At 35.3% G+C, this 24627-nt stretch overlaps 1 protein-coding gene across 6 annotated transcripts in view; it reads left to right on the forward strand.

The window, feature by feature from the left end:
• Gpatch8 (G-patch domain containing 8) overlaps positions 1-24627 on the forward strand; it is a 95685-nt gene that overhangs the window by 57765 nt on the left and 13293 nt on the right. For 3 of the 6 annotated variants that reach the window (XM_046442787.2, XM_058578767.1, XM_046442788.2), the window contains 4 exons: positions 2166-2210; positions 4178-4245; positions 5930-6016; positions 14247-14390. In XM_046442787.2, coding sequence (XP_046298743.1) covers positions 4219-4245; positions 5930-6016; positions 14247-14390 — 258 coding nt within the window. In that variant the 5' untranslated portion in view covers positions 2166-2210; positions 4178-4218. The remainder of the gene's footprint in view (positions 1-2165; positions 2211-4177; positions 4246-5929; positions 6017-14246; positions 14391-24627) is intronic. The other 3 variants (XM_046442785.2, XM_046442786.2, XM_058578766.1) reach the window with 1 other exon arrangement.

The following is a 24627-nucleotide window of genomic DNA, read 5'->3' on the forward strand; positions in this document are numbered from 1 at the left end:
ACAGAAATAGTGGTTTTCTTACATCTATCTATAGACAGATCAATCATTTGAATAATCATTTTAAATACTTCTTTATTTCTATAGGGAAGTCATGTATATGTCTTCTCTTTCTGAAGTGTGGCTAATTACCAGAATATGATTGCTTTTTAAATATTTTCTTCCTAGAGTATGTCCCTTTAAATATAGTGTTTCTCTAAAAGAAAGTGTTTTTCTATAATCCAGTTCTTTGGGCTAGCTTTGTAGATTTGTATATCCTTAAATATTTTAAATTCACAATGAATTCTTAAGGATTTATTCTCAGAGACAAGGTGGCTATAGGTAATCAATGAGTTTTTATATTTTTTTTGTTGTTGAGGTTTTCGGTTGGTTAGTTTTTGTTCTTTGGTACCAGGGATTGAACATAGGGGCATTTAACCACTGAGGAACATCCTCAGCCTTTTTTTTTTTTTTGGAGGCAGGGTCCTGCTAAGTTGCTTAGGATTTCTCAAAGTTTGCCAAGGCTGGCCTCAAACTTGCAGCCTCCTGAGTCACTGAAATTATAGGCATTCACCACCATGCCCAGCTTGGTTGGTTGGTTTTTGAGACAGGGTCTCATGTTGCCTAGGCTGTCCTTGAACTGCACTCAAGCAGTCCTCCTGCTCAAGCCTCCCAAGTAGCTTGACAGCAGGGATACACCACCATGCCCAACTTTGTATTTTATCTTGTTCACTCCGGTTATAAATCTTAATGCATTTGCATTTTAATAAGACCTGTTATATAATAAGAGCGTTTATTTCTACTATGATAGAAATAAAATGACCTTTTAGTGTATAGACAAGTAGGACTCAATGGTAGAGCACTTTGTAATCCCAGTGACTCAGGAGGCTGAAACAGGAGGATCACACCATTCAAGGCCAGCCTCAGCAATTTAGCAAGGCCTGTCTCAAAAAAAAAAAAAAAAAAAAGACTGGCGATATCAATCAGTGATTAAGTGCCTTTAGGTTCAATCCCCATACCAAAAAAAAACTTCGAGTTTTGTAGAGAACACATATTACCAGATAGTCTGCTACCTATCTTTTGAAAAATTATCACTGCAAATTATTATTGATAGCAAAATTAATAATTAAGTTTGTTTGTTTTAAACTTGGTGCAGCCTCTTTCTGTCTGTATTATTTAGTGTCTTTTCCCATTGTGATTTTTCCATGGCCTATAGCCTCTTTAATAATGTTAAGAAACTAGTACTTGGCCCTCAGATTGCTTTGAAAGCCAAACTTTTTATTTTCTGTGAGTTAACTCTGAATGGGGTAATTGTAAATTTTATGGCTCTTCTGGTGCCTTTTTTTTTTTTTTTTTTTTTTTTGAGACAAGGGTCTCACTAAATTGCCCAGCTAGCTGGCCTGGAACTGGTGATCCTCCCATCTCAGCCTTCTAGTAGTGAGGCTTAAGGCATGCAGCAAGGTGCCCTGCTTTAATGCTATTTTTTTACTGTAGTTTCTCTGAAGCTCTCCTTCAAAGGGTTGCTTTGTTGCTTGGAGAAAGATGAATGTTGGGTGGCCTGGGAAGTCTTCATTAGCAGGAAACAAAGGGGAGAACCACTTAAAGAGTTTTATTCGGTTATAAGAAAAATTCACAACATTCTCCAAGCATTGAATATACAAGATTGTTTTCTGGACCTCTTAATTGTTATATATTTTCAGAGAGGTCTTGAAACCCAACCCTTGTTCCCCATACTCTTCCCCAAACCTTCTTTTAGTGAAGCAAATGAGTTGATCACTGTCCAGTTGATCTGACCTGGTCTTTGATGTGATTTCTTTATGGAAAAATCCCATATGTTCCCCATTTGGTAATCCCATCATTAGTAGAACGAATAGTTAAATGAGAGATTGGAAGCTATAGCTAATTTTCTCCCTTTAAACTGACTGGCACCTCCACCCCATCCCCCAACTCTTGCATTACTGAAAAGGAGAGTGTTCATGTTCTCAAGTAGCAGTACAAAAATCTCACACCCTTGTCTGACCAGTATGAAAACAGCTGTTACAGCACAAAATGTCCTTCCTCTGTCCTCAGCTGAAATTGGGGGAGGGACAAAGCCCAAATGGTACTTTACACTATCCTGTCTGCCTGCTAGAAGGCCTGTTTCCTACCCTAATGGTTTCTTCCTAACAAATGGTGTTTCTTTTTTACAGCATTATGATCCTGGACTTGTTGTGGTGATGGTAAACTTAGCAGTGGTAATTTTTTATTTTCAGACTGAATTACTCCTTTTGTCATCAGTGCACCAATATGTTAGGCTTACTTTCTCTGTTGTAGCCTTCATCCTTCTGCTTGGTCTTTTTCATTTTCCTTTCCTTTCCTTATGCAACTTGTCTGATCCTTGTTCATTAAAGGGTAATGTTAAGAAGGAATGTATCTGTGTTAGAACTGCCAAAAAAAAAAAAAAAATCAGTTACACATTAAATTCTAATACTGTCAAAAACTTGATTTCCCCCCCAATGTAATGGGCACTAGCACTTGGCTACTGCAATTTATAAATAAATTAAAACAAACTTTGACTGCCTTAGAAGGCAAAAGTACTAATGCAGAGTTTATAAACAGGGGTTTACAGAGGTGATGAATTTGTACCAAAAATATTTTGATTCTTAAAAAACAAATTCTGATAGATCAAAAAAGAAACAAAAATAAATTTCTTTTCAATTCTGTCATTGGACCATTTGTTTTTACCAGTAAATCCCTGATTGAGACGTTATGAAAGTGATATTGCACTTAGGAAGTCATTTTTATAACCTGTCTTTAATTTGGTCCTTTTGCTAAAGATTGCAGTCACTGCTTATTTATTATACCATTGGGCATAAGGTAGTAGTGCATTTTCATTAGTATCTAAAAGAAGACTTTATTCTAGAAGTTTTTGGGGTTTTCGTTTTTTCCCCTGACATAAGATGTTATTTATTGACTTAAGCAGTTTTTTAAACTATAGTAATTATTCCTAATTATCTCCCTATTTATTGTTTAAAAACAATAATGGGATTGTGGTACTAAGTAGGTAAACTTCTGAATTTGTTTTTAGGACAAAAATTAAATCCCACAAATATGGAGCAACTGGATACAAGTGGTTGCTAGTCATTTCATTTTGAAAATGGTTTCTTCTTTTTTCTGCAGGACCCAAGCCAGTCATGATCATCAAATTTAAAAAAATTTTTTTTTCCATTACTTCAGATTTAGCCTGACAAAACTCAGTTTTTAGCCCAAAGGTATAATATATATGTATATATAACAAAACAACAACAGCAACAACAAAAACAAAAAACAATTGTTTACACCAGCCTGAGTGAAATGATGAGGGAAGTAAACATTGTGTTTTTTTACTAAAGGTGTACAACGGATAAGGTAAGTCCTCTTTTCAGTGGGCTTACATCACAATGAACAGCGCAAGTTGTGATGTAAAACAGCTGTGGTAGTAAAGTGCTTGTCTGCCCCATTTTGCTTTGTTTGGCTGGTTATGAGTGGATTAAATATATATTTATAAAAAAAAAATCTCCAGCATAGATCAATTAGTTTAAAGTCAATTTTCTTCGCAACTAGTCCTTTTCACAGCTTACTGTTGACCACAGCTGGTATTAAATCCACTTGGGGAAATGGGACCTCAAGCACCAGATTAAAACTAAAAAATTTTCACAGCCCCATTTAAAATTGTAAGCATCTTTCGAAAACAAAACAAACCCATACTGACTTGTAATTATAGAATTTTACTATATCATGTTTAAAAATATTACTTTGACTATTTTAGATTATCAGATGAGTTATTACCAGTTTTAAGTAAGGGGAGATATTAGTGGACAGGGTAAAGTGATTTTTGGTGGGAAGTTATTCTGGGATTGTTTCAAAAAAGAACTTCTAATGTTTTAAATTTTAAACCTCCTGGTGCCATTGCTTAGAATTGGTTTGCATTACTTACTATTTTAATTTTGCCATAGTAATGTGGAGTTGTCTCCAACTGGAAGATCAACCAAAGTGGTTAGTTGGGTTTAAACTAGGACAGGAAGTTTTGGATGTAAGCTGTGAGAATGGCTTGTATTTGGTTCACTGTAGCTTTCTGGTCTCTGCACTCCAAGGCAAGATCTCTAACCACCCAAACCTAATGTGTAAAGTGAGCTGTTGGCTTAGCTTTGTGTCTTACCTTTATTATGTGTTCCTGTTACAGGAAGAACAGATCCCATTCCAATTGTTGTCAAGTATGATGTCATGGGCATGGGTCGAATGGAAATGGAGGTAAATTGATCTCATTAACCACTAATTTAATGGATGTTTAAAATTGAGTTAACTCTAAATTTAAATGCCAATAGAGCATGCTTATGTGATGGAATATAGATTTTTTTTTGGGGGGGGATCGCGGATTGAACTCAGGGGGCACTTAACCACTGAGCCACATCCCCAGCCATTTATATATATATGTATGTATACACACACACACACACACACACATATATATATATATATATATATATATATATATATTTGTGATGCTGGGGATTGAACCCTGGGCCTTGTGTGTGAGAGGCAAGAACACTCCCAGCTGAGCTATATCCCCAGCCCCATTTTTATATATACATATTTTAATATTTTTTAGTTATACATGGACACAATAGCTTTATTTTGTTTATTCATTTTTATGTGCTACTGAGGATCGAACCGAATGCCTCACATGTGCGAGGCAAGCGCTCTGCCACTGAGCCACAACCCCAGCCCCTCATTTTTTATGGTCTTGTAAATTGGTTAGGGCCTTGCTAAGTTGCTGAGGCTGGCTTTGAACTCATGATCCTCCTGCCTCAGCCTCCTGAGCTGCTGGGATTATAGGCGTTTGCTACTATACCCAACCAGATGGAATATAGTTTTAATAATTTCCCTTGGACAGTTAAAACTATTTTTTACAGTCTAATTTAGTACTATTTTCGAAGCAAATAGGATGTAAATAATGTCACTGTTTTAACTGGGGCATAAAGAGTGGCTTGCCCAGGATTATACAGCGAGGCAAGATCAGACTTAGACCCAGACCTAGTGCTTATTTCAATAGACAGTGTTAATTTTTTAAATATTTGCGGGGTAGAAAACTTCCCCTTGTAGAGTTGTGTATAGGTATCATCTGTGATGCCTGGGATTTTTCTTTTTTTGTTACTGGGGATTGAATCCAGAGGCGCTTTACCACTGAGTCACATCCCCAGCCCTTTTTTATTTTATTTAGAGACAGGGTCTCAATGAGTTGTAGAGGGCCTCACTAAATTTCTGAGGCTGCATTTGAACTCGAAATCCTCCTGCCTCAGCCTCCCAAGATGCTGGGATTACAGGCTTGTACCACTGTGCCTGGCAATACCTGCTTTTTTAATTGCCTCAAATATTTTATTAATTTACCCTTAATTCTTTGGTAGCAGAAAACTGCAGTCAATTATCATCAACAAATGTGCCTGTTGGGGGAGCCACCATCATGAAAGGATTAATGAATTCTTTTTTTTTTTTTCTAATTTTTATTAGTTATTGATGGATCCCTATTCATTTATTTGTTTATATGTGGTGTTGAGAATTTAACCCAGTGCCTCACACGAGCTAGGCAAGTGATCCACCACTGAGCCACAGCCACAGCCCCAGATTAATGAATTCTTTTGTATGCTATTTTCTCTGTGGGGTGACAATAAAGCATGAGGTAGCTGAGCAAAATTCATAAGTTTTTATTTTCAAACATTGTAGTACAAATAACTTTTTCTTTCTTTTTTAATACTTATTTTTTTTAATTGTATTTGGACACATATTTACTTATTTTTATGTGGTGCTGAGGATCGAACCCAGCATGCTAGGCGAATGCTGTACCACTGAGCCACAACCCCAGCCCGCAAATAACTTTTTCATAGCTAATCTTAGGATACTTTAGGAAAAAAAACTAATTTTTATCTCTTTTGTCAAGCTCGATTATGCCGAAGATGCTACCGAACGCCGCCGTGTCTTAGAAGTAGAAAAAGAAGACACAGAAGAACTAAGACAAAAGTACAAGGTAACTAAATGAAGTCATTCTTGTGTCATTGGTCTTCACGCTGTAAAAGAGATACTCATTTTTGGTGAAATAGATCTCTCTTGATGACAGTATTTATTTACATTTGGTGGTGACTAGTAGTAGTTCTCAGGTTTCTGTTATTTTCCTGTTTATTGCCTCTGTAAAAATTATAAAGATACTACTACTACCTCATAAGTCTGTTGGTAAGATTACATTAGTTACTGATTTAGTTTTGTTTTTTGATTTTTGTACTGGCGAATGAACCCAGGTGTGCTTTACCACTGAGCTACATCCCTAGTACTTTTTATTTATAATTTTGAGACAGAGTCTTAGTTACTGAGGCTGACCTCAAACTTGTAATCTGCCTGTCTAACCCTACCAGGTTGCATGTGCTACCATGCCTTACTAGTTAGTACTTGAAAACACAGTACCTGGTACACATATAATCAAGCAGTAGCAGAGGTAAAATTGTTAGTGAAAGGACTGGGAATGTAGCTCAGTGTTAGAAAATTTGCCTAAAATGTTCAATGCACTGGGTTCAATCCGTAGTACCACCAGGAAAGAAAAAAGAAAAGTACTTTGAAAGCTTGATGCCAATGGATAAGGTTTTCCTTTTCTCTGTCTCTTAAATGAACAAGATAAATTTTAAAATAACTAGTTGAGAAATTTTTTTGTTCATTGCTAATTAAACTCAATTCTAAAGCACTGATTTATTATGCCCTGTGTAAGTATCAAGTTGAATTTTATTCTTTCGGTATTTTCCTTTTATAAGGACCTAGTTATATATAAAACTAGTTCAGAACATGTTGTAAGTTAGCTTTCAAAAAGCTGACCAGGTCAGGCTGGGCACAGTGGCACATGCCTGTAATCCTAGCAGCTCGGTAGGCTAAGGCAAGAGGATTGCAAGGTGAGGCCAGCCTCAGCAATTTAGCAAAACCCTTTCTCAAAATTAAAAATAAAGGGCTAAGGTGGTAGCTCAGTGGTAAAGCACCCCTTGGTTCAATCCCCAATACCAAGGGGGTGGAAAAGCCTGATCAGGGATCATTCCTTTTAAGTCATTATAGTGCACTAAGTCTCTTTCATAAAATAGGTAAATTAGAAGATATAAAACAGACTTAACTAAGATTATCATATGGAAACTTATTTTGCTCGTGATATTTAAGATGAAAAAGAAATGTGATTTAGTTTTAAAAATCTGTTCTACCATAAAAAGGAGGAGTTCAAGAAGCAAAACTATAGCCCATCAGCTGTGTGAGTTATCGTTACCCAGGAATTTATGAGAGCTTATAAGGTCTCACAACTACTTTGAACTGCCCATAAATTTAATCTAGGATCTTGACTTCTTTAAAGTAGTGTGGAAGAAGGAAAGGAGTAATATATTTCAGCCAGTGGTCATTAGAATTTATTGTCAGCCTTAAAAATCAAAGATCTGTTATTTTGCCAGGCATGATGACACATGCCTGTAATCTCAGTGACTCAGGTGGCTGGGGCTGTGGGATTGAAAGTTTGGGCAATTTAGGGAGAACCTGTCACAAAATAAACAAGTAAAGAGGGTTGGGGATATATAGTTCAGTGGTAGAGCACTTGCCTAGCATGACTCGAGATCCTCCTGCCTCAGCTTCCCATGCCCTTGGGATTACAGATGTGTGCCACTGTGCCCATCCAGCTGACTGTCAGTTTTTGATTTGTGTATTTTGATGTTAACAGTGTTTATCTTACCAGTGAAGTGAATTCTAGTGATAATGTCTGTTTTGCTGACAAAAGCTACAACTGGCTCTGTTTAATTTGTATGGTGTGTGTATTTGTATTTCCATTTCTTTAACATCCACCTCTGTAAGGTTTCAGGTACATCATTAGTAAACAGCATATAATTGGATTTTTTTAAATTAAGTTTAATAATCTTTGTCTTTTTGTTGGATATTTATTTAGTCCAATGGTTTCTAAACCTGTCTGAAGACAAGAAACGTTATTCAAAATATAGTGATGCCTGCAGATTGCAATTTATTGGATATTGCCAAATGTCAATTGGTCAATGGTGTAGTTGAGTTTTGGAATTTAAAAAGAAAAAAAAAAGTTAAACTTTTTTTCTCCCCCGCTTTGATACTGGGTATTGAACTAAGGGTTGCTCTACCATTGAGCTACATCCCTGGCCCTTTTTTATTTTTTATCTTGAGACAGGCCAATGCTGGCCTCAAATTTGTGATCCTCTTGCCTTAGCCTCCCAAGTAGCTGAAGTTACAGGCATGTGCCTGACATCCTGCCTGAGTTTGACTATATTTAATTTATAACTACTGATATATTTGGGGCATTCTCTATTATCTTATCTTATGCTATTAATTATCCCAGGCATAATACATTTGAAGTCAAGGTTGAAGCCAGCCTGAGCAACTTAGGAAGACCATGTCTCAAAATAAAAAATAAGGACTGACAGTGCAGCTCAAGGTAGAGCACTGTGTTCAACCCCTAATACTGGAAATAAACAAAAATGAGAGAACTATAAAGAGAAATGTTGTATCAAACATTATAGGGAGATTTTAACATGGCTCTCGTGTGATAGTAGTGGGGAAAAATCAACAACATTCACAAGACTTGAACAAACAACAAATTTTACTTAATCATTATATACAGTTAAGTATATACTTATGAACTCAATCAAAAAAATGAGAAATATAAAACATGGAACATTTGCTTGAACAGTTATCAAGCCACAAAGTGATCAATGAAAAGATAAGGAAAGTCCTGTGCTTGGAAATTAAATCACATCTTTACATATCCTTTAGAAAAGAAATCACAGTAGAAGTTGGTAAATATTTTGGACTGAAAGATAAAAAAGTATTATATATTAAAACTTGTACGATAAACTAGAGCAGTATGACACAGGATAGCAAATATGTATATCCTTAAATGCCATGTTAATGCTAAAGGTGTAACTCATGGTGGAGCACTTGCCTAGCATGTGTGAGACCCTGGATTCAGTGCCCAGTACCACAAAAATTCATACATATGATAAAGTTCTTAGGAATACATCTATTGAGATGTGAAAGGCTTAACAGCAAAAAGTCTACATGCAACATTATTGAAAGTTATTTAAGAACAATTGAATGAAATTTCAATTTAAAGTGATTTGTTTGTGGTAGCCAATTCAGTGTTGTAAAGATGTTGTTTTCCAAAAAAAAATTCTTCATATATAATTCCTCATATATTTCATTGTGTAATACACAATGAAATTCCCAATGGGATTTTGTTGGAACTTGATAGGCTGATTCTAAAATTTATATGGAACTGCCAAAAGCCAAGAATAGTCAAAGCAGTCATAAACAACTATGTAAGATAGAAGGACTTGCTCTACCAGTCATAAAAGTCTTCATAAAGCTATGATAAGTAAGATAGTATGATCTTGGCACAGGGATAGGCTAATGGAACAGAAAAAATAACCAAGATGCACACTCTTACATATTTTGCTACTAACTAAACAAAGAAGGTAGGGAAAAGAATAAACTTTTCAATAAGAGGAGGCTTTTTGGGGGGTAGTGGTGGTGCTAATGTTGAGTATTAAACACAGTGTCTTGTATACACTGTACACTTTAGGCAAGCACTTTACCCCTGAGCTACCCCCACCCAGCTCAATAAAAGGTTCTAAGATAAGTGGAACCTTTTGGTTCCAACCTTTTCATATGGAACATAACATTAATTTTGGAACATAACAATAATTTCACAACCTCAAATAATTAATTGAAGGTAAATTACGTATTTAAAATGTAAAAGGAAAAAAGCAGGGACTGGGGTTGTGGCTCAGTGGTAACACGCTTGCCTAGCATGTGTGAGGCACTAGGTTCGATTCTCAGTATCACATACAAATAAATAAAATAAAGGTCCATCAACAACTAAAAAATATTAAAAAAAAAAAAAAGCAAAGTTTATTTTTTTCTAGATGTCCCTATCAGGGTAGAAATGGAAAGAGTCCTATATAAGAAGTTAGAATTTCACACTTAAGTCACTTGTAGACCTTAAGGAATTTACATTTTTCATTCACAGCAGGAATTCTTGGCTTAGATATTAGCTTTCTAAAATCAGTCCATATCCAGTGAAGGCTCTGGACAAGGTATATATGGAAGTGACTCCTTCTAAAATCCAGGATGTGAGGAACTCCTACAGAGAATGGGATGGCAATCAAAATTACAAACCACAAAAGAAGACAAACCATGGTGAGAAAGTCAGGAGAAGCAACTAACTATAAAAACACTATTAAGTAGCCAGGCGTGGTGGCTCATGCCTATAATCCCAGTGACTTGGGAGGCTAAGCAGGAGGATCTTGAGTTCAAAGCCAGTCTCAGCAATTCAGAGGCCCTAAGCAACTTAGTGAGAAACTTAGTGACTCAAAAAAAAATTAAAAGGCTGGAGATGTGGTTTGGCTGTTAAGTGCCCCTGGGTTCAATCCCTAGTACCAAAAAACTAAATAAAACACATATAAAGTATTGCAGATAGATTTTGAAAAAAGCATAAGAATATCTAAAATATTCAAAAAGGCAGGAATAAATGAAAAAACAGCAAGAGCAGGGCATTATTTAAACAATAAAAAACGGTAAAATGGAGAAAAGAATAAAATTTTAGGGGAGGGGAGATAGGGAGGGCAGCAGAATACAACTGACACTAGGATTGCTGTATGTATACACATGGATGTATAAACAATGTGATCCTGCAATATGTACACGTGGAAAAATGAGAATTCATACCCTATTTGAATCAAATGTCTGATATGTCAAGATCATTGTATTGTCTTCAGCAACTAATTTAAAAAAAATAAAATTTTAACAGTTTTTAAAGAGGCATCAACTCTCAAAGCTTTTTAAAAAACATATTTACATAATCCTAATGTGTATTCATAGCATAGTTCTTTCAACTTTTCTGTATGTTTGACAATTTCCATAATAAAATGTTGGGGAAAATATCACTTAAATGAAAAATAAATGGCAAGCTAGATACCACTAGAAAAGCAATGGCAAATTTCTTAATGATTTCAAGGAGAGTGCTGTGTTTCTGGTCCTCATTTTAAGGATGAGACCAATCCTTCATATCTGAGATTTTTGTAGGCTCCTGAGACCTTATCATCATGTAACTAGGGGACTGTCCACTTGTTGTATTTGAACTCCGCTATATGTTAAATTTTTGTATGTTTTATTTTATCTGGAATTATAATATGGTGAAATCTCCCCCCTTCCAACTTCCTTCCCTCCCCATTTTCTTCTCCCTGTTGCTCTGTATTCACTCTTCAATGGCTTTTGTACTTTTTACTGAGCTACTTTATTCAAGACCACTAAATACCTCTGTTAAATCCAAAAGACCTTTTCAATATTTTTTTCCTATTCTGTTTGTTGGCAGCATTCAATACAATGGGCCATTATGTCTATTTAAAACATTTTCTTTTCATAAAAGGGAAAACATGAGGTTTATTACATGCCTAAGACATGAAAGTATCACATTCCTTTCTTTTTCTATGTATGTGTATGTGTGGGTGTAACTGGGGCTCAGATGTGCTTTACCACTGAGCTACAGTCCCACTTCCTTTTCATTTTTTATTTTGAGACAGGGTCTCACTAAGTTGCCTAGACTGGCCTCAAACCAAGTCTCTAGGATTACAGGTGTGTGCCACCATACCCAGCTCCTTTAGTTTTAAAAGTTGATACTTTTGTGAATTTCTCTTTTTAATCTTTATTGTTGCTTCTGTGTAAATTCTCTTATTGTCTCCTTTTTCTGCCTGAACTTTGGATATGGCATTCTTCAGGTCCAGACTTGGACCCTGTTTTTCTTTCTGCACTGTCTATAGCCAAGAATTGTCATGATACCATGTTTCATCTTCTTTCAGAGTTCGTTTTTATCCTTTTTAGCTTCAATATTACCCTCATTAGACATCTTTACTAGTCAACCAATTTAAACAATTCTCCTTTCTACCTTATTCTCTTGTAACATCCTCTTTTATAATTATAAATTTTTGTACATTCACTTATTATTATTATACTGGTCAGAAAGGGCTTTGAGGAGAGACTGTGTCTATTGGCTTGCAAATAAAAACACTATATTCAATACTGTGCTTGGCATTTAAGTACTCTATATTGGTTGAATAAGTAAATTATTTGAAATAATAGAAAAAGCCAGAGATATTTGGTGAATTGTCTGAAATATACACATTTTCATTTTTTATGTATTTTTTGAGATGTTGTCTCACTGTGTTGCCCAGGCTGATTTTAACTCCTGGGCACATGTGATCTTCCCACCTCCCACTCTAGAATAGTTGGGACAACTGGCACATCTCATTGCACCTGTTTAAAATTCCACCCCCCACCCCCCCACCCCATACTAGAGATGGAACCCTCTGCCATTGGGCTATATCCCCAGCTCTTGGGGTTTTTTTTTTTTGCTTGTTTGTTTTTTGTTTTTGTTTTTGTTTTGGTGGTGGTTGTTTTTTTGAGACAGGGTCACTAAGTTGCCCAGTTGACCTTGAACTTATAATCCTCCTGCTTCAACATCCCCAGTGGTTCTGAATGACAGACATTCTCTATTATGCTGGACTCAAAAGTTGTATACTTTTCAAGCTGGATAGCTATTTGGCCTTTAACAGAAAAAACAAAACAAACAAACAACAACAACAAAAAAACTGTAGATCCATTTAGCACCTTATTATTTCATTAAATATTGACAAGGTATTTTTTTAAATATGTGTAAGATACAAAGAAAAACTATAAGCAATTGTTTGTCTTCTAGTTAATTTAGAAAAAAAGCATTATCATTAACTATATAATTACATTCCTTTTTTTCCTCCTTTAAAGCACTATCCTGAATTTTGGTTTATTATTATCTTGCATTTTTTAAGGTAGATTTTGTTGTTGTTATTGATAAAATTCATACAACACCATATTGACCAATTAACCATTTTATAGTAATATAGTTTAATGATTTTTAGCATATTCACAATGTTGTGTATCCATCACCACTAATTCTGGCACATTTATGTTACCCCAAAAAGAAACCCTTGTACCTTTCAGCCATTTGTTCTTCCTTCCTTCCCCATTCCCTTAGTAACCATTTAATCTACTTTAATATAATTTGAGTATTTCAAATATATGGAGTTGTACAATATGTTTTGGTGTCTGATTTCTTTCATTTATCTGTGTTTTCAAGGTTCTTCCATGTTATAGCATGTATCATCAGTAATTTCTATGGCAAAATTATATTATGATATTTTATGAAAGTGTGACAATTACTTGTTCATCGGTTGATGGACTTGTGAGTGTGTGTGTGTGTGATGAAAAATATCACTGGAACATTCTTATTCAAAATTTTCTATGATCCTGGAATTTCTCCATCCCATGTTCTTCTGTTTAATGAATGTTCTCGTACCTCATCTTGTTCAAATCCCAAATCCTCGTGTCATTCACATGTCCTAAGGAACTCAGGTTTCAATTTCAGTTCATAGTTTAGTTTTATTTTCTCCTATGGTTCCTTTTCGTGATTTACTTTTCTTCCTATGTTTCCAGCAATGCCTTAAAATTGTTGTAAGCCAGGAATGGTGGCTCACACCTGTAATCCCACTGATTGAGGAGGCTGAGGCAGTAGGATTGCAAGTTCAAGACCAACCTCAGCAATTTAACAAGACCCTGTCTCAAAATAGAAAATGAGCCAGGCACGCCTCTAATCCCAGAAGTTTGGGAGGCTGAGACAGGACTATCACAAATTAAAGGCCAGCCTTAGCAATTCAGCCAGGCCCTAAGCAACTTAGTGAGACCCTGTGTCAAAATAAAAACAAAAAGGGCTGGGGATATAGCTCGGTGTTAAAGCACCCCTGGGTTAAATCTCTAGTACCTAAAAATTAAAAAGGGGGCTGGGGATGTACCTTAGTGGTTAAGCACCCCTGGGTTCAACTCAGTACTAAATAAATAAATATTGTTTTATATTGAATCTGTTGGTTTTTAGCCAGTGATGGAGTAGGACTGTTCAGAGTATTTTGTCTACCATATTGCCAAAGGGAAAGTAAAATTACACTCTTAGATTTTTTATTTGAAATTAACTGTTAGTTCAACCACAAACAAATTGCCTCACCAAATTGCTACTTGTGTTTCATCCAGCTTTTACTAGTACCACTAAATTTTATGAAAGCTCTCTCTGCTAGATAAGACTGTAACATTCCTTTTAGGTTCTACCAAGTTTATTTTTTGTTATTTTCTGGTTCTTACAGGATTATGTCGACAAAGAGAAGGCAATTGCCAAAGCCTTGGAAGACCTCAGAGCCAACTTTTACTGTGAACTCTGTGATAAACAGTATCAGAAACATCAGGAATTTGACAACCACATTAACTCCTATGATCATGCACACAAGCAGGTGAGGGATAATTATTTCCTAACAAGGCTAAGGATACTTTATCTCTTGCTATCACTTTTGAATTTTTTGAGTGTACCCAAAAAACCTGGTGACTGTAGTTTCTGGTCTTCCAATCTTTATATGAAGTCATCTGACATACTTGATTTTTCTCAGTAGCAGAAGTCCTGACATAGACACCCCCTTCCTGTCCCTGCCACTCCCCACCCCTATGTTAAGTATAATGAAGAATTGTGAGTTTCATAAACCTTATGTATTTGTGGCTTTAAGGAATTTCTAAATTTTTATTTAATTTGGTAATTCAGTTAGGATTGCCAGAAGCTTTGTTTCCATTTCTCCCTTTGTTAAATTTAAAAGAGTTATTCTAAGCTGTGGTCTTTTTAACCTGTGAATCTAAGAGTTTATGTTTTATTCACTATTGTTTTCTACCAGTAAGTTGTTTTGTTATTCACTACCTTGGAAGGTGGATAAATCTTGAGAAGGAAAATAAAATTAGCTGCTATCTAACTTTTAAAATAAACAAAGAACATCTCTAATGCTGCACGTTGAAAGAGTTGAGAAATTAATCATTCTTTCTTTGCATTCTTTTGCTTTTATTGAGTTAGAAAAGAAACTTGTACCTGATTAATTTCTGGCAGTAATTCCCATGGGAAGTTTAGAAAGGGGAAAAGAATTTTTAGGATCTGTAGGACAAATCTGGCTCATTAAAGAATTTTGAGCCTTTTGATTTTGTAGGACTTTGCATGACTTGCTAGGACTTTGTGGGATATAATATTTGTATTTGTTAGACTTATAATTTTGTGTCTTTAAGCTGGAACTGTTGAACCCGCAAAAAAATTTCTTTTTAATTTATTTATTTTTTAGCTTTTCCTTCATCTTCCATGTAACCAGTGGAAGATGAAGATTGCCATGCACAAAAGACAAGCTTTGACCAAGTTTTACTGTGACAAGGAGAGTTTGTAAGCTGGTTGTGATGGCCTTTTTTTTTTTTGCAACAATCCTTTCAATATTTAATCATGTATAATCAAGTTAAGATTCTTCTAGATAAAATTATATTCAAGGCAGCTTTTCAATTTATTACACTCCTTTGGGATATTGCTTTTAATATACTGTCAGCTGTGCTTGAGAAGGCTGGTTTTGAACTTGTGATCTTCTTATCTCAGCCTCCTGAGCTACTGTGATTACAGGTGTGTGCCCCCATGCCCAGTTTGAATACTATTTATCAGTAACTTTTCCAGTTTTTCACTGTGTTTGTAATTTCCAATTTTCAAGTTATCATTTTTGATAGTATTAACAAAGACAGAGGTACTTGCCTACCTTTTTGGGCTCTTGAGAATTTCTTGGGTTAAGAAGTGTCTGTGAGGGCTGGGGATATAGCTCAGTTGGTAGAGTGCTTGCCTAGCATGTGTGAGGCACTAGGTTCGATCCTCAACACCACATAAAAATGAAATAAAGGTATTGTGTCCATCTACTATAAAAAACATTTAAAAAAAAAGTGTCTGTGATATATTAAAAGGCCCCAGATGATACTTAAGGCATAAAAAGAACATATAGAAGGATTATACTTCTAGTTGATAGGAAGTCTTTTGAGTAAAGTTTCAGCTAGAAGTAAACCAGGGGAAGTGTAACTCAAACTTGAATACTATATAGAAAAATCATTATTATTTTTTTTTTTTTAAGTGAAGTCTTTTTTTTTAGTTGCTTTTTACAGGGAAAAATTTGACCAAAACAGATTTACAAATTAAATCTGAACTATAGTATAGCACTAATAAAATTCCTGTGGACCTTAATTTAATTGACTTATGATAATGTTTTAGTAGTGTTGCTCCCATCCTGAGTGAGGTAGAAAATTGTTGATAGCTTTGGTTTATTAAATCCACCTGTTTACTCTCCTGCTCACATTGTATTAACTCAGTTCTTTCACCACTGTTCTCTGTTGCAGTAGTTCTCAACCTGGGGAGATTTTGTCCCCCAGGAGCACTTGGCAATCTCTATAGACATTTTTGGTTGTCACAACTAGTGGGGTAGTGTTATTGACATGAAGTGAGTAAAGGCCATTCTTACAATGCATAGGAAAGCCCACTGAAACAAACAATTACCTGGACCAAAATGGCAATCAATAGTGCTGAGATTAAAAAGCCCTATACTGTTAGAACTACTGAAAACATTCAGATACATGTAATATTGTAATATCATTTGGCCTTTGCTTAGTACAAACATATCATCATTTTACATCCCTAATGATGTTGTAAACATTTATGAAGTGCTCATCAAAGTAACCCAAAATATTCACTGATTACTTGTTTAGATCATAATCAAAATCAAAATATAAAATTAAGAATTTCTCATAGAGGGCTGAGGCTGTAGCTCAGTGGCAGAGCACTTGCCTTGTGAGACGCTGGGTTCAATCCTCAGCACTGCATTAAAAATAAACAAATAAAATAAAGGCAATGCTGTCCATCTACAACTACAAAAAAAAAAAAAAAAACCTTAAAAAAAAAGAAAGAAAGAAAGAATTTCTCATTGAGAAATGAACTATACCTATCCGCTGAAACAGTGTCTGTGATCCCTGGTCTGGGAAAAATCTTTAGCTTATATGATTAATGAGCACATGAATTCATTTCTTCACCTTAATCAAAAACTCATCTTAACTATTAAAAGAACAGATGTACTTTAAGTTTATTTTTTGTTTTGTTTTTGATGGAGTGTTATTCATTTGGTTGAAATGTAGGCCTTTTCAAAACCTTTCTTCATATTGCTATCTTACTGCAAATGGTAGAATCTTGAAATAGGATGTTGTAAATTTATCAACATTAAGACCGGTACTAAATTTTTATGCAATTCTTTTCTTCACTTTGAATTTCTAAGGAACCTTTAATTGACCTTTGTATAACACAATTAAATAACCCCTAATAAGAGATAGGGTATTTTTCATTCCTCTTTCATGGACATGAACTCAGTGTACAAATGGGCCTACCATTTTCCCAAATTCATGCTCTAAAATCATAAAGACACCCTGTCTTGTCTTCCAGGAAGGCACACAGGATTATTATGAATCTGAGATAATAGGTAAGTACTTTACCCCACATTAGTAATCCTTAGTTTGCATCTTCCATCAAATTTTGACTATTGAAGTTTTTCAAAGAAATGACCTTTAAGTGGTAAACTACTAGTATATGCAGGACCTGAAAATACCCTTACCTTTACTAAGCTCAAATAATCCCTCAAAAAAAAAAAGCTACATAGTTGCCCTTATTTATGGTGAGGGAAGGTGTCATATGCCTCTCCCTCTACTAGTTTTTCTCAAATTTTCTAAGGTCTTATGAAGTTATTAATGTAAAAATTTTGAGACCCAGCTTAGGGAGGCTGTGGCTCAGTAGTAGCGCCCTTGCCTGGCATGTGTGAAACACTGGCTTCCATTCTCAGCACCACATATAAATAAATAAAATAAAGGTCTATCAACAACTTAAAAAAAAAGAAGAAGAAAAAGACCCATCTTAATCTTCATAAATGTAAAAACTAGCAGAACATTTTGGCTCTTCTCAGTAGTTTAACATTAGTTTTCAAGTGATCAGTTTTATTACATTTTGAAATCTCCAAAGATAGTCCCTACACTTCCTCAAAAGATAACCCATTTTTTGAAGCTATTTTATAAGTTCTAATGTGTACTCAGTGAACATTAAGTTGATCATCTCTTACCTCTCTTGGCTTTATTTTGAGTTAAATTGAAACTAAAGATTTTTCCATTCCCATCCTTAATCTTTTTAATCATTTGTATGTTTTTTAAAAATACTTGTCTGGAGCTGGGCACAGTGACACATCCCTATAATCCCAGTGACTCAGGAAGCTGAGGCAGGAGGATCTGAAGTTGAGGCCACTCTGGGTAGCTTTACAAGTTACTGTCTCAAAAAAATTTTTTAGCCAGGTTCAGTGGCCCATGCCTCTAATCCCAGCAGCTCTAGAGGCTGGGCTGGGAGGATTGTGAGTTCAAAGACAGCCTCAGGAACTGCAAGGTGCACAAGTCCGTGAGACCTTTTCTCTAAATAAAATACAAAATAGGACTGGGAATGTGGCTCAGTGGTCAAGTGCCCCTGAGTTCAACCCCGAGTACCAAAAAAAAAAATTATATATATATATATATATATATATTTTTTTTTTTTTTTAAAGGCTGGAGCCAGGTATGGGGGCACATGCTTATGATACCAGCAACTTGGGACTGGAAGGTAGGAGGACTGCCAATTCAAGGCCAGACTCAGCAACTTAATAAGTCCCTGTGTCAAAAGAAAAAATAAAAATTGTCAGGGAGCTGGGCACAGTGGTGCACACTTATAATCCCAGTGGCTCAGGAGGCTGAGGCAGGAGGATTGCGAGTTCAAAGCCAGCCTCTGCGAAAGTGAGGTGCTAAGGGACTCAGTGAGACCCTGTCTCTAAATAACATAACAAAACAGGGCTGGGGATGTAGCTCAGTGGCGAAGTGCCCCTGAGTTCAATCCCTAGTACTCCTCCCTCCCCCTAAAAAAGGGTCAGGGATGTAACTCAGTGGTAAATTGCCCCTAGTACTCCCATGCTCCCCAAAATAAAATAAATAAAAAGGCAAGAGATGTAGTTCAGTAGTAGAGTGCTAGCCATGTATAAGGCCTTGGATTCAATCCCCAGTACTGGGAAAATGATAATAATAATAGTCAATGCCTTTTCCCCCCTTTCTTGGTCCCTTGTTACCTTTTCAGGAGTCGTCTTTTGTTTGTTTGTTTGCTTGTTTTTCTTTTCTTTCTTTTTTAATTCTTCTAATTTTATCTTCTATTTGTGCCACTAAGGGTCCTTCAGGTACATAAGCAGATCACAAATTGTCTCACCCATGTACTTTGTCTGGTCTTCATGGTGTTATTTTTCCCTCGTTAATTTTAATTGGTTCCCAATGTTTTAAAAAAAAATCGAAGCAGGTCACAGTGGTGCATATCTGTAGTTCTAGCTACTTGAGAGGCTGAGGTAGAAAGATCACTTGAGGCTAGCAGTTGAGGGCCAGTGTGCACAATATAGCAAGACCCTATCTCTTTATTTAAAAAACAAACAAACTTTATTCAGGAGAGTTTACATAATTCAGGCTTTGGCTTATCTTGAGAAAAATTGAAATATCTGACTTTGGGCCTACATTTCAACATAACCATTAATTAAAGTTGTCTCTTTGTTCATTGTACAATTAGCTCTGGTTTTCATCTTTTCTCATACATCCATCTATGTGACTGACCCATTATGTTATCTGCCATACCCCTCTGAACACTTGAGTTTCTGACCCAGGCCTATTACCCCCACCCCCATGAGTTCTGACTGACTCTTGGGGAAGTAGCACATTGAAGAGTTGTGCCCTTACTGATGGTGTTGGAACCAGCTTCCTTGCTATTTCAGTGATCACTTGTCAAAACACATTGTAAAGAGGTTTCAGAAATCCCTTTAACTTGTAGAAGGAATCAGAATCTCAGTCAGGAAAGAATGTTTTCAGCTTGCCTTTTTTTTCTGCTAAAATAATCTTAGTATGAAAACCCCTGTACTTTTTACACATTCTGAAAAGACTGAAATCTTATTTACTACCAAGGTCTGTTTTAGCTGTGAATAATAGTACTAGTTTTCTAAGCTTTAAATAACTGAACTAACATGAATGAAGGCATTAACAGTAACCAGTGATTTCTCTACTCTGAGTTGTAGGATGGAATGTATTAATACATTATTTAGTTAACTTGTCTCAACTTGTTGCTGCTTTTTGATAATTACTTATTGTTAGTTGACTATTTCAGTACCCGGTAGTATATATTACAAAAGACAAAAGAATTTTAGAATTTCCCTCATTGCTCAAAAATAAAATAGGTTCTGAATTTAAATGTATTCTGAGAAATTCTTGATGATAGAAGGAATGATCATTTTTGGACTTCACAAAGACTTCATTAAAATTTGGAGTGGTCACTTTCCACTTGTGGTTTTACCATTTAGTTATTGGATATTTGTCTCTCAAGATATTTTCCAGCATTTGATTCTCTATATGCTTCATGCATATAGCATCAGGACAAATAGGCACATCAAAGCAAGTTGTACTTCTGCCAAACCACTGCAGTTTTGAAGAAATGTAACCTTTTTTTTTTAAGTGTTGTTTTGATATTCAGTGAAGGAAGAACACAGAAGTAAATAAAAAAGGCAAGATAAGATACTCCTAAGAGCTAAAATTAAGAGACCATCACACTTAAAAGAATTTTTAAAACCACCAAGATCAGATACTCCTGAAGTTATTCTTTAGGTGCTCTGTATTTTGGGTGTTCCTAGAATGTGTATCCTTCAAAAAAATAAAGTAATTATTGGAAAATCACAGAACTTAGGAATCCCAGAGGTTCATAAATGTTGACTTAAACAACACAGTTCACTTTTGAAGCTATGCTTTGAGAAACAAAAAAGGGCTGTGGGCATAGCTCAGTGATAGAACACTTGCCTAGCATGTGTGAGGCACTGGATTTCATCTCTAGCATTGGGTAAAGAGTGGGAGAGAGAAAAACAAACAAATATGAAGAGAGGAATCCATCTCAGAACTTGAACATACTGTTGTTTTGTTTTACTAACCTCTGGCAGGAAGATGAAAATTTTAAATTCACTTGTGCTTAGTATTACTATAGATGCTATTTTCTTTGGGACTATTTTGCTTGATAGAACATTGAATCGTTTTATCAGTTTTCTATAAATTGAGCATATTTTCAGCCTTTTCACCTTTTAAATCTTATGTACTCATACCCTATGCTTAACTTTGGAATTAGTCTACTTAAACCCAGCAATCACACCCTAATTAAGGGAAAAAAAATCTTATGTCTACTTAGGGAAATGTTATGCTTTTATGAGTAGTGTTAATCTTATATCCTTCAGGAACTAATATTTCAGGTAAATAGGCATCCTCTTGTGTATTTCTAATTGTTCTTCATCTTGCCACACAATCCCAATATAAATAAAAATGATTCAACCTTTTTCATGTTGTGCCATTTCAACCTGTTTTCTGCCCTGTAATCTTAAGTTCATCATAGTGATAGACTGTAGTTTGGAAATTCTGGGATTAGGCTGTTGTGTTCTATTGTAGTCTGAAAGATTAAAGCAAGATTAAAGATAAATACAAGTTTGTGAATGACCGTACTATAAAGAGAACTCTGAACTGAGATGCTGCTCTTATATTTTTTTTGAACCCAAGTATCCTTTATAAATTATGTTTCTTCAAATTTTACATACAGGGCAAATATTTGTCTCCAGGTATGATCTGGAGGGACATAGTCTATACTTAAACTCACAAAAACACAATGAGCTACCATTTCACACCCACTGGCATGTCTAAAATTTTAAAAAAGACACAAAGCTGGGGATATAGTTCAGTGGTAGAGCACATACTTAACATATATGAGCCCTGAGTTTCTTTCTCAACCCCATTCTACCCCCAAAAAAGGCAAGATATAATTAACCAGTTTAGGAGAGGTTTTGGAGAAGGTTGAACCCTCCTATATTGCTAATGAAATAATAAGGTGGTGCAGCCCTTCTGGAAAACAGATTGATACTTACTGAAAATATTAAAACCTAGAATTACCATATGACCAATTTTATCCAAGAGAAATGAAAACATGTCTACACAAACACTTGTTCAATAGTGTTCATAACAGCATTATTCGTAATAGCCAAACATAGAAACAACCCCAAATCCATGCATCAGTTGATGAATAAATAAACTATAGTATACCCATACAAGGAAATATTATTTTGTCAATAAAAAGGAATAACTCACTGCTTACAACATATATAAACCTTGAATATGCTTGCTGGGTGCAGTGGTACATGCTTGTTATCCCAGTGCGTCAGGAGGCTGAAGCAGGAGTGTCACAAGTCAAAGCCAGCTTCAGCAACTTAGTGAGACCCTATCTCAAAATAAAAAATAAAAAGAACTGGGTATGTTGCTCGGTGATAGAGTGTCCCTGGGTTCAATCCCCAGTGCTAATGAATGGGTGAATGAGTGAATGAAAGAAAGAAAACAAAAATCAAACCAATTTGATAAATATTTATTGAGCATCTCTCTTTTTTTTTTTTTTGGTCAAACAAACAGTCTGGACATTGCAGTGTTAGGACAGCCTTGGTCCTTGTTCTGGGAGACTTGTTACTGTCTGGTCAGAGAAACAAACCGTGAATAATATTTTAATGCTAAAGAGACAAAATCAGGCTTTTTCTGTAGAGCTGAGTAAATACAGAACACAGGATTTTTAGTGGCATAGACTATTGAACTTTAAATTGTGCCTGCTTTATGATACCTAAAATACCTTTCACATGGGAACTTTGGTTTTTTGTTTTGTTTTGTTGTTTTCTTTAAATTTAGATGGTAGAAGCTGGGTGCAACAGTGCACACTTGTAATCCCAGGTACTTAGAAGGCTGAAATAGGAGAGTTGCAAGTTTGAAAACAACTTAAGGCTGAAATAGGAGAGTTGCAAGTTTGAAAACAACTTCAGCAATTTAGCAAGACCCTTTCTCAAAATAAAAAGGGCTAGGGCTGTATCTCAGTGATAGGGTGCCACTGGGTTCAATCCTCAGTACTGCAGATAATTAATTAATTAGTAGACTTTAAATACTTGAGAATAATAATTGAACTTATTCCTAGTTAAGTATATTCAATCAAATATAAACATCAAATTTAGTTTTGATAGAAGAAAGCACCAGAAGATACAAAAAAAGATTAATAAAAGACTTTTATAAAAAGTCACTCTTTTGGGCAGACTCTTACTATATTGTTAGGGAAATTATGTGCAGAAATATTTTTGTCTCATTTATTCCCAGTTCATACACAATTTAGAAGGAACAGTGCTGCTCCTTTCGATTGACAAAGTAATAACTGTCTTAAAAGTTCTAGAAACACAATAGAAAGAAGCCATATTTGGGGGAGGCTGAAGCAGGAGAACAACAAGTTTGATGCCAGCTTCAGCAACTTAGCAAGGCCCTAAGCAATTTATTGAGAACCTGTCTCAAAGAAGATAATACTGGGATATAGCTCAGTGGTAAAATGTCATATTTCTTAAGGGGTATTTTAAAGATGATCTGCTATGAAGCCCGATTACCATAGTTTCTCTGGTTTAGTAGACGTTATGAGGCAGAATGCTTCTGTTCATGAAATTTGCAATTAAAGAAAAGTACATGGCTACTGGGCTAGCCTTTTCTGTAAATTTGTACCCACATTGACATTTACCAGATTCACATTTTCCTCATAAAATCTGTTCTGAGTTAGTAGAGCAGAAACTGGTGTCTTGAGACATTTTTTCTGCCAGCCTAAGACCTGGAATATCATTTTCATTTGAAGATGTCTTTAACCCAAAGAGCCACAATTAATTTGTTGGTACTTAAAGTACTGAATCCTGGATCATTTGTGAAGAATTTGTTAAGGGGGCTGAGGTTATGGCTCAGTGGTAGAGCACTTGCCTAGCATGTGTGAAGCCCTGGGTTCGAGTCTCAGTACCGCATATAAATAAAATCAAGGTCCATTTACATATAAAATATATATAAATATATATATATATATATATATATATATAAATATATATATATATATATATATATATAAAGAATTTGTTAAGGTCTTTTCTCTGCAGGTTTTTGTTTCTCAAAGAAATTTAATTCTTATATGAGTGATAGCTGGAAGAATATATTATATAATTTGATTATGTCACTACTAGAAATGTGAGAATATTTCATATCAACCTCTTCTATAAATAATAGAAATTTTATTGGGGGAAAAAAATCACATTATCCACTAGACATTTGCCAGATCCCTTCTATAGATTTAATTCTGCTCTGTGCACTGCAGGGTTGATTATAAAGGTTATAATCCTATCCAACATAAAGGAAAAAGCAGTGTTGAACAGTTGTGACTTATTAAATGCTTTACATTTATTTTTACATTTAATCTTGTAAATCTATTGATGGATAGCCCTGTTTTTATAACAAGAGAATTGGAGCTACAAGGAGTGAAATCGCTTTATCCATAATTAGTAATTGAACCAAGTCTTTCTAACTCTGAAGCTTTACCATACTGTCTTTCTGAAAGACAGGAATGAATAACTCTGTTGCTAGATTGGAGTTATGACAAAGTGCTAACAGTTCAGTCTTCTTATGAGGGACTTCAGTAAGAAGGAGAGACTTGGAGTTAGGTAAAAGAAAATATGAGCGTTAATGCATGGCTTTCCATTATTA

This window comes from Marmota monax, unplaced genomic scaffold (genome assembly GCF_021218885.2).
Source record: "Marmota monax isolate L192 unplaced genomic scaffold, Marmota_monax_Labrador192_F-V1.1 WCK01_AAM20220418_F8-fsc00205, whole genome shotgun sequence".
Classification (NCBI taxonomy): domain Eukaryota; kingdom Metazoa; phylum Chordata; class Mammalia; order Rodentia; family Sciuridae; genus Marmota; species Marmota monax.